Consider the following 11,778-nt stretch of genomic DNA (forward strand, 5'->3'; position numbering starts at 1 on the left):
GATGTAATTTATGTATTTGTCTTATATTCCATGAAAGTTTTTTGGCAACCATTTCATTACTAAAACGAGTCGACATCTGGCCCGTCGCCGACGAATTCGAAGAAAAATGCAGACTACCACGCGTTCAACATCCCAAAAGCCATAATCATAAACCCATAAACATTCCGTTCGCATTGATTTTTTTGGTGCACGCTGGCTGAATACAATTCACTCGTGTCATACAATTAATATTTTAATAATAATTTTTATATTAGAAGCAATAATAATCTAATTTATTAATATAATAATATATAAAGTATTTCAATATCTTTTACCCATTTTTATTAAAAAATCCTTAAGGAATCACGCTTACAGGAGAAATAGTAACAAATTCTGATACAGAGTAACGGATAAGAATCTTCCTAATTGCGCCTAGTAATAGGCAATGTGTATTCAGTGATGTACTTTTTTCATCTGCTCATTTCTGTTTTATTCTTTCTCTCCATATTTTCTTATATTATTCTAACTTTAACATCGGTAAAAAAATAGTTTCGAACAATTGATTATATATTTATATAATCCGAATATTAATTTCTATTCAATGAAGAATTCACAGACAACTAGTCTATATTTCTCTTAGTATTAATAAAAATAAAAAACCCTAACTGTTATTTCTACACTCACACTACTACTCCAGTGACAAATGTTTGAACACTGAAACTTTCTAAGACCTCGGGCATGTTAAAAAATGTAAGGTACACTCGGAGGAAATGCTAATTTGGTAAACTTCAGTTAGAAGCTTTTTAAAAAATTTGCTACTTCAGGAAAGTGCACGCGTTACGTGAGATTACCCTGTAACAGCAGGACGAACTTTTTAATTTTATCAATTTATATAGAGAACCGGTTGATGCCGCCCCATCCCTGAGTCTTCAGGAAACGGTATTTTCCGCACGATCAAAACACAATGAGAAGCTATCTTCGAAACGCGTAAAAATTGTGCCCAGTAAAGCGTGACAATTACTTCGATTGACTTCCTCGATAATTAATTCCTATACCAAATCGACTGACAGTAAAAAATTAATAACATCGTCAACAGGTCAATGTAGAAATTGTTTCATCGAAATAAAAAATGTAACTCATTGGACTTCGTAAATTACGATCGAGATTATATTGAGTTGGCAACTAAGTGATTGCGGATTTTAAATAAGAAGTCTATCGACAAACTCCGCAATTATTTAGTTGCCAACCCAATATATTCCATAATTCTAACATTTTTATGATTACGATAATGCTTGAATTGAATGTATGAATTGAAATATTGACAGAGGTCATTGTTGGCATGAACCTATCGATTCGCCTAATCAATTCCCGTCGAGAAAGTGGATACAATGCACGCTATCTCCAGCGGAGATAAGACGAGACTAGTTAAGTCCACGAGCGAGTTAGAAAATCCACGATGCACTTAAGGCCGAGCCTAAGCAATAATCTTCGAATTACGTAGCCACGGTGCTCGCTCACGTTCGGCAACGAGGTCCGTTGTTTCGGTCCCGGTGCTCTCATACCCGTGTTATTATCCGAATCGAAAATGATCAGCTTAGCCGACGTAATAGCGTGACCCGGGAACTACGGAAAAACGAGGGATCGTTATAGGAAAGACTGAGAGGATCCCAGTTAACGAGTGTCGCAATACACGTGGCATGGCACTTCGTCAATTACACTGTAATGTCTTCTAATGGAACTGTCTCGTTTCACTGGAATATAAATTATTTCATTCTCTCGAAATGCGTTTTCCGACAGTAAAAGTACAAATTCGGAAATGAGCATGAAGATTAGAATTTATGAGACCTGATAAAAATCAAAAGCTAGTCGAGTCTTTCGAACTGTATGGCCCTGACTCGGGCCCGAAAAGATTGGCGACGATAAAGCTCCCGTAATTTGAGAAGGACACGACTCGCGTAATCACGATTTACACGCCCGGGGGGGAGTAGAGCAAAGAAAAAAACAAACCAACGGTCTTTCGTAACGTGCGCACCAGGTTTCCCGAGTCGGAACGAAGATACAGAATACGTATTTGTTTGAGGTAGATTCCCTCGGGAAGTCGGAGATAACAGCCGCCAGGAAGTTCCAACGCGACGTCTTTTTCTGCCCCACCCGGAAAGAACAGATAAAATAACCGGTACCGCGGAAAAAATTTCAAACGTGCCACGGATGCTCCTTTTTTTTTTCAAAACACGTTTAGACGTTTTATCGTGACACAGTTGTATTCGTCCGTGACGTATCTTATTAGCTCGCTGCGAGGGACGAATGGAGATTAAATTCCGTTTTCGCTTAATTACATAAACGGGAGCACGTTGTAACAACGTTCCTTTCAAAACATCTTGTCGTGAAATGTTTTCATTTCCATCCACCGCGTCTATGACGTTTTGTGTTTCCCGTGGAACAAGGGGAAGCTTTAAGTAGAAAAAGCCTTGGGAATTCTTGCATAAGTGTTTTCGTAAGAAGAATGTCATTAGAATAACAGATTGCGCAGACTATGGGGAATTCACAGCGAAAATCAGAGAGGAAGTATAACAGTTTTTAAGATAATGAAGTGGAATTACATACGGAAATTTATTTTCATACCTCGTGTAAATAGGAGGAAATACCCTACGTCTGATTTTTTAAGCAGAAAGCAACTTTATTCCATGTGACAATAAAGACAAATAGTAAAGACAAATAATAGATAATCAATACTAACTGGGATCTCATAATTGAATTTCTCTTATGAAATATTTATAACCTGAACTTTGATTTATCAGAGTACAGTGATCAATTCAATTTACTCGATTAAACGCAGAATGCTTAATAAATTCTGCTTTAGTCTAGTCCATTTACTTAAAGTAATTTTGTTTACCGTGTCGGTTCAATCATGTGACGATTTCGTGACAAACAGGCGAAGCAATTAAATCAATCGAGCAAGGATAATCGTGCGAGTTTCACTGTTTCTTATCTGATGAACACGTAGGGGTCTTCGTGTCTCTGCCAAGGGTATTATCGGGAGAAGCCGTGATCGGCTACCTTCCACTTCGTGCAAATCTCGACCCTACCGTAGTTTGCGTAACGCACGGTTTTTTCCTACACGAGGCTTCCTCGTGTTTCTCGAACACGTGTCACCCACACGATTTTTAAATAAACAAATCCGTGATTTGCTATGAGTATAAAAATACTCTAGTACAAATTAGATAATTAGTCTGCTGATTTTATGCACTCATAGAAAAGTTTAAATGAATACGAAGAAGGCATATAATATGCAAGATTATGCATCACATGTATGAAGAAGGATAAAAGAGATCTCGATTTATGTATCATTTATTAAATTGACATGTGAAAAGTTTTAATTTACATACGAATCTGCAGTCTGATAATAAATTAATGATAAGTATCCGAAAGGTGCAACCAGATGTAAGAGGACAATTCGTTGAAGAACTTCAGAAATGAAATAGAATGGACGATGCATGCAACAAATATTTGTACAAGCGCAGCTGGTACCACTTTCGTCAGTCTCTGTATTTCATTTCCGATTCTCACCAATTTACCATAATCAGCTTAAGGTATTATATTTTTAATAAATGGAAAAGGGATAGCCTGAAAATATTCCTCATATCCGTTGTACAAATACTAAGTACTCTCAAAATATTTTCTTTTTATCGGAAAATATAATCCTACAGAATTCTTTTCGCTTGTATTGTATGTATTTTACTTTTGAATTAGAAATGTTATAGGAACAGAGGGTGCGAAACTATCTGACAATTTTAACAATGGCAGTTGTTGAGGCATAAGTTCCGAAAACTGGTTGCAATTTAAAAAAGAGATATTCATATTTCTCAGAATCTCTGTGACTGTGTAAAATTAATTATAAGCACGATGCTTATTATTTGCTGTTGTACAACGGAGAAAAGTAGCACAAGCGAAAGAATGTAATAATGCCATCGCTTATTATTCGTAATACCAGCAATGTTTATACCTTTTTAATGCCAACAAATGTCATCAGGTCAAATGTCAATGTCATGTCGTCAAACTACGAATCACATTTATAAAGCAAACCCAAATGTCATACGATGTTCGTGTCGTTCTAAAAATTACTAACTTTCGCAAGGGTACTAAGTAGATACTTTTTCTGAAATTATTGTTTCGGTAGCTAAGCTAGAATTCTTTCTACAGACCAAGTTTTACGGCCCGACTCTTCCACCCACTTTACCAAAAGAATAAAAAAGTTACATAAAGTAGCACAGGTTTTTATATCATTCCTTTAATAATTCGCACAAAGTAATCCCCAGCGATAGAATACCGGCCTGCTCGGTCATCAATTAAATTGATCCGACGGTTTCGTAACTACGCCAACGATCGCCGGGATCAAAAGGGGTTACGTGGTCAAAATCGAACGTCCGAGCACCCTTCCGAAAGGACAGACTCCAAAACAGAATCCCTTTCGGACGATTCAATTACGGGAACTCGAACTAGGGTAGATGTGTTACTAGGGTAGGCGAGAACCCGGGGGATGGACGGGGTGAAGCGAGACGCGCGTTTCGGGGTGGGTCCCGACTAGAATAGTCAATTACGGGGTACACGCTTCCTTCTTTTTTCTCGCGCAATATCGCCTGCTATTGTGAACGTGAAATTTACCGGAATTATCTCTCTTTCTCTCTCTCCCCGTCGGAGCCGGATCATTAATCTTCGTCGAAAGTTGCGAACCGCGTCCTTGAACCGCGTGCCCCGCGGCGTTCATCAATTCCCGATACGAAAATTGACGGGGCTGCAACTCGGTCGCAGAAAACAAACGATATAAACCGAACTTTTTTCCACTCCATAGACAATTCGATAAAACCAGGAGTGAGCAATCTGTAAAATCATCATGAAAAATCCGTACTCGTTTCCTGTCAATCAACTACATAAGAGCATCGTTCAAACGAATTATTGTAACAATTCATAATGAATTTATATATATTTATTACTTAACATAAATCCGAATTAATTTTTAACATCGATCGACGATAGGACGAAACCAGACTGATGATTTGTGCTAATAAATAGAGATTGTTCGACGATATTTCATACCTAATAATCGCGAACTAAAGACTTATGCACATATTATAATACATGCTGCAGGTACATGCTATGTTTAAGAGCTCGGTAAGCCCTTCAGAACGGCGGAACGGAAGAAGCGAAATAGATCAAAGGAAAATTATACGATGAAAAGCCTCGACGAGGCGGTTTAATGAAGTAAAAACGAAACGAGGATCGTATTGAATGTCTCGGTGGATTCATAAAAGTATTTCAGGTTCTTATAAGCTTGTAATAACAGTTCATTAAACACGCTGCACTTGTAATAAGGTAAATCGTGGTTAGTTTTCGTAATTAGGCTATTCAATTATCGTTTTAGTAATTAGACTATTATATAAAATAAATAGTTTACATATTTTGTCGTAACACATTCATTCATTTAAGGATGTATTGGCTATACAGTCAATCCCAAAAGTTTATGCACTTTAGAAATGCATTTTTTAAAAAGAAATCAGACGTCGGAAAAACATTGCTAATAATAAACAACAAAAAAAATTTTCGATTTTTCCGAGATTTTTCCAAGGGGTACCCCTGCAATTTCTTCCAAATTTTAGTTTTTTGCCAATAACTCCCAAACGGATGGACTTAGAGGGACGTGTATAGGACCATTTTGTAGAGGACGACGAGATCTACAATTTCCATGTAAAAATTTTTCGCTAGCACCGATAGTTTACGAGTTATTTGCAAAAAACTGTTTTTTCGTTTTTCGTCAATAACTCGTAAACTATTAATGCTAGCAAGAAACTTTTATACAGAATTTGTAGATCTCGTCGTCCTCTACAAGAAAGGTCCTATGCAATTTCCTCGTAGGACCAACGGTTTGGGAGTTATTGAGGAAAAACGAAATTTTTTGTCAAAAGTTCGCCATTTCGACGCTGGGATGGTCGGATTTTATCAACATCAATAAAATGCCATATAATCATATGTAACNTAATTATAGGGAATGCATTTTTCTAAGGTACATCAACTTTTGGGATTGACTGTATAGCCAATACATCCTTAATAAATCATTCACCAATAAGTATGAAATTAAGCATTAAAACAATGTGTTTCATGTACTTAATTCCAGCCATACTCTTATCGATTTAATCATTATTCATAAAATGTAAATATCATTATAAGTGAATTCCTGATTTTATTATATCCAAATAATTGTTATGCGAATTATTATCGCAACAGATTTGCACACATTTGTCTTCGGGCAACAATTTTAATACACAAAAATTGTTGGCCGAATTTCTTACCGCGGGCGAGCCAATTTCGTGCACAAATTAACATTTAATTCCTATTCCCTGTGCGATATCGCCATAAAAGGCCGCGCGCCCCGGTTAAAATGCGCGCTCCCTCAAAACCCGGTTCCTCCCTAATGAAAGCTTTAATTAAAATTCCTATAGAGCTGACGACAATAGCTTCGATTCCAGGCATATGACAAGGCGTATAGTATATTGACTACCGTTTAAAATCATTTACCCAGTTTGTGATGAATATGCCCATAAATTTGGTATTAATGAAAACTTTTAAATAGCATTAATAAATTAATAAACAACAGTTCAGACGATTTATTTGAAACTAAATTGCGGAATTCGAATTCCATTTTATTGTCTACAATAATGTTACACCTTCATTGGTTATTTTAATCTACCGAGCACCTGTGTTTCTTTCACGCATTTCCACAGGTGAGAATAAACGGAATCACCTTATAATGAAATCATATTATCGTAGAAATAAAGAAAGCCGGCCAGTATTTACTGCTTGAACTCGAATAACATCGGGGCCCGTGTATTAATTATAGAACGTAAAGTTCCGGAGCGTGTTATACAATTTTCTTTCGTTCGAAATGAAATTGCTGAGAAACTACTTCCTGATTCAGCTGGCTATCATCCCGCGCGTCGCGTCGGAGCTACGGATTGAAACGATCTTCCTCCAGGGAGCCCCCCGTACGATTCCTCGGGCACGCGATTCTTGAACAAGAGAAAACGAGATTCGCTCGCGCCTTCATCACGGCACCCGTGTGTACGTACATATTTGGCGAGTATGCGAGAACAGTGAATCAAGTATGAAGCTAATTCCTAATACCATTCCTTCGGTAGTTTCGAAAACAAGCTTAAATAAAAACAAAATTGAAACGATTTTTTTAATGAATGATCAATCAAAGCGACGATCAAGACAAAAATTATTTTTGAAAATGACATAAGAAATATCGATGAGGCAAGACTTTTACTCTCACCCAATATACATTTAACAGGAATGTTTGTACGTATATAGAAGAGGAAGAAACGAGGAGAACACGCGAATGGACACGCCGTCGTGGCCGCGCGTGTTGCGAGATCAAAGGTGTCACGCGTGCAACACCTTCTTCTCTCAATGGAATCGGATTCTTCTTACTCGGCGAAAATACGTGACGCGAATCGGACTTCGAGTTACTTCTTGACCGTAACGAACGACTAAACGCGGCGATCTCAACAGTCTGACTCTTTGACCCAGTTCAAAGTTCGCAGAGTCAGATTTACCGGCTGAATACATTTTACATATAATATAATTGTATGTACATTAACGGTAGTAAAAAGAATCGTCGAGTCATCGTCAACGACTCGATATTAAATATTAACGAAGAGCTGTAATGAAACACTGCACATGGCAGAGATCGATTTATCAACTATAATAAATTGCATCGCGCGCTATAAACTCTCGAGGAAAGAAATTGGAAAACAGCTTGAAACTTCGTTCGATCTCCAAGCGATTTTAATTCAACTATTCCGACCCAATGTCGAGCGAAACCTTGTTTACAAGCCGTCTGTAACTCATTTACAGCCGCGCGATTCACGATTGCGTCATTTAACACAAATGTTTTAGAAGGGTAGCTGCTATAAAAGAGAAAGAGAAAGATAAAGATGCTTGGAAAACAAACAAGTCGTTCGGTTCCGTCTTCCGTTTCCGACATTTCCGCGCCGTAGACAAGGTCATCTCCGTTCTACCATCAGATTGCCCCAGTTATCGCCCACCGATTGCATAATCTCCCGTGTTAACCTCCTGGCAAAACTAATTTATTACTCAACCGATCATCTCCGCTCGTCCGATCGACTATCGCGGGTGGAAAATGAGGATGTCCTTTACGGTACGCCCGTCCCCAACATTTTGCAACGCATACGTGACCCCTCGATTATGTAAAATACAGCTCTGTGTACGGTAGAATAAATAGCGTGCGCACACGTCGGCCGTTACAACGAGACCGATCGTCAAACACTCGATCCGACGAAACGCGGCTCTGCGCTTGGCAGCTAACTTTCGAATACTTCCATCAAATTATTTCATGACCGAATAGGGTCAAGTCATATCCATCATCCAGCTTTTATTAAAGCTGTTTCATTAAAAGTCATTTATTCATCATTTTAGTAGCTATGAAGCTGGTTGATATTACCTGCACGGTTTCAAATCCACTTACATCTAGATTCATCTCTTGGATGAGTAATTCAGATATGAGAAAGTAAATTCATTTCACACGTTAGAATTAATTCACTTTACACAGACATTCTCGATTTATTCGAGCTTCACAGTCAAAAACGAGATTCCACGTTATTATCAGTGTCTCAGATAAAAAGTGTCATTTCACTCTGCCTAAAATCAATAAAACGAGAATTTACCAATCGTACCGGCCTTACACTCTCTTTTTATCTGAGTTTTAATAAATGAATTCACGGTGCGTTCCCCTGGTAAAACTGTTATCAATAAGCAAATATATTCGATGCGTTGACGCGGGATGTATAAGTAAAATCGAATGCTATTTCAATAAATCAAAACGAACACTACGTATTCTTTCCTGCTCGTGGAAGGAAATTAAATTTTCTTTTAAGTTAACTATTTTTAGCCAGTTGAATGTAATAAAATCCTGCCGCCTAAATTGCTTCTGCCTTATAACTTATTCAACAGGTTATCCAAAACAGATATAGGAGTAACTTTTACTTTCGCTCGTCTTTTCCGTTCAATTTCGTATCATTTAAAGTAATAGTCGTCTAATTTTCCAGTATGTAAAATAAAACATGCGAACATGGCAAAATGATTTAATGAACAATTTAAACCTCGTAGTTTCACGTGAACTTAATACAGTTTCTACGAAATTTGAAATAAGGAAATCGATCAAGCAGAAACAGCTTCGCGTATCTTCGAATGTAAGGAACGTTACTCTCCTGGACGTTCTACTCCTTTAATTAAATCGTGATATGGCCCGGAAATTCTAATAACAGCCAGTGAACGCTGGAGCTATTGGAGTTGAAGATGAATGGCGAGTTTTACCTACGTATGAGAAATCGTTATACTACAAGAAATAGAATTAAGTATCTGAAAATCGAAATAAAAAATTTTTAGAACTGAGAACTGTTTCTTCCCTCAGTTTTAAAAAATACGTCTAATACTACTATGAATATATTCGTGGCAATTTCACTGACAAATTCTGATTTTATTCATTCATACAATTGCCGTCTGCTCCTCGATTGTACGTTTTAATAAAAATTTCTCGTAGTACGAAAATAGCATCGCGAGTAACATCAGCTTCACGCTGGGAGGTAAAATTTAGAGCTTGCAACTATACACAGATAGGTTACACAGACTAGGTAGATATGATGAAATATAAATTCTGGTTCGTTTCACCCACCCGAGTTCTCGATATCAGCCAGCGCGAATTTTCGACCTCGGTTACGTACGTCTCAAAGTCGGAAAAACGGATTTCCATCGTAAACGCATTGCTCGACCTATTTTACCGAAAAATTGTTCGTCGGTTACGTTCACGTCCTAGGCCACGATCAACCGATAAACTTTTTGCAGCATGCACTACCGATCACGTACTCGCGAACCTCTATTATTTTTCTGAAACAATTCTCGATTCCATCGGACTACATATTTCTCTCGACAAGTGATATACATACACCTCTCAAGTAGCGCGCGTCATTTAGGAAATGTACCTTCCAACGAATGTGACCCAGGAGGATTTGGGTCACGAAATATAGGGCATAACCTTAATCCATGCACAAAAATACAGCCAAGGGACTAGAGTTTTTATACTCATAATTCGAACGTCATCTATACATCTCGGGAAACGACTGGTTCCGATGATATTCGCATACATAATATATTGACGATGCGATTTATCGTTTGAAGTCGAGAGCAATCATATTCTACATCCAAGAAAACAGACCACTTATAATTTCTGCATATCGAATAAAAAAATCTGCGATTTAATTACGAGATAATTCGTCCCGAGGAAGTTCTTGGAACAATATGCATTGCTTCCTTGACCACGATTATACGTTCGAACGTAATGCGCTCGCGCGGTTACCCAGAAATCATCTCCCGGAGGATGCACTGACCCGGACAATCCCTTGGCTGTAGCTACCCCTGACAAACAGGTGACCTGGCGATCACTGAATCGACCTACCTGTGGATCGTGATCCGTTGATGCGGCGATTGCGTCTGTCCGCGACAACCGAGGGCCGTGGGCACCTTGAGGAGGTCGCAGGATGACAGATGATGCCCGTACTCGCGACAGTTCCAGGTGTAACTGGATCGGTCGTCCTCTTTCATGGACTGCTGTCTCCTGGGACCGGCATTCTCACCTGGACCGCAACCACCCTCGGATAGATGCCGAATCAGGGGACGACGCATCGCACAAAGGGGTCCTGTTTCACCGGCACATTCAAAAGCACCAACGCGCGAATTTCACGGCGACGAGTCCAACAATAATCGATCGCGATCGCAACCGGATTGATAGCGCGAGTCGATCGAATGCAAGAGGTTATCGTGGAACGTTCCGTTCCGGTTGATCAGATTAGCACGCGTTTAACAAACCCGCGTACTTCGACGTAATCGCGGCACGAGTCCTCGCGAGACTATGTGCGTACTCCTTGCGGGAGTGTTTACGACCGCGCGTCTCCCCCCCACTTCCCGCACTCCTGTCCCAGCAGCTATTTGTCTTACCTGCCACCCACAGCTCTGGACCGTACCGAATAACCAATCCGGTTGGCAGATAAACCAGAAAACTTCAAGGCATTCTGTTTTATCAGCTTCTATCATAGAAGCGACCACTTCACGATTCATTTTCATATAATAATTATTATAAATCGATGATGATCTCGTTTTATCGAGGAAAAGTCAATTAAGATTATGTAAAATGACCGAACCTGATAAACAGACCTACATCCGGTACACTTAAGAAATTATAACCTACCTTATAAACGGTAGATAACGCGAGAGGAACGTACCTGATAAAGTATCAGGGTAATTGAACTTCACGTCGAGCAAACCCGCAATGAATATTACTCTCGTTATTAAAAGCATTAACGTCCAATCAGGCTAAATGCACTTCGATGATTATGCACCTGTGACATTTGCGTCACGAATTTAAATTAAGTGAGCATATGTACGGACGATACGTATATTACTGCACAAGCGCTCTTCTGACATTAATTCATAGATGCGCAAACCTGTTATTACTTCTTTTTATACAATAGTGTCATCCCCACATTCTTGAAAATACTTACTACACGCGAGCCTGGAATCTTATCTATCTTTATATTCCTTCTTGTTTTTTTATTGTTATCTCTGTTTACTTTTACCACCGAGGAGAGATTACTAAAGAGTGGCAACGCCTGTGTTAACGCGCGGCCCGAAAAAAGGGCCCAAAAGGGCTCAAACCGGCAAGGTAGATTT

At 38.9% G+C, this 11,778-nt stretch overlaps 1 protein-coding gene across 1 annotated transcript in view; it reads right to left on the minus strand.

The window, feature by feature from the left end:
* The window catches only part of LOC108630922 (rap1 GTPase-activating protein 1), a 134,134-nt gene extending 123,161 nt beyond the window's left edge, over positions 1-10,973 (minus strand). The window contains exon 1 of the mRNA XM_018034508.2: positions 10,508-10,973. Coding sequence (XP_017889997.1) covers positions 10,508-10,734 — 227 coding nt within the window. The 5' untranslated portion in view covers positions 10,735-10,973. The remainder of the gene's footprint in view (positions 1-10,507) is intronic.
* Positions 10,974-11,778: the final 805 nt, after the last annotated feature.

Source organism: Ceratina calcarata, unplaced genomic scaffold (genome assembly GCF_001652005.2).
Source record: "Ceratina calcarata isolate Rehan_Ccalc_2016 unplaced genomic scaffold, ASM165200v1 scaffold79.2, whole genome shotgun sequence".
In the NCBI taxonomy this organism is placed as follows: Eukaryota; Metazoa; Arthropoda; class Insecta; order Hymenoptera; family Apidae; genus Ceratina; species Ceratina calcarata.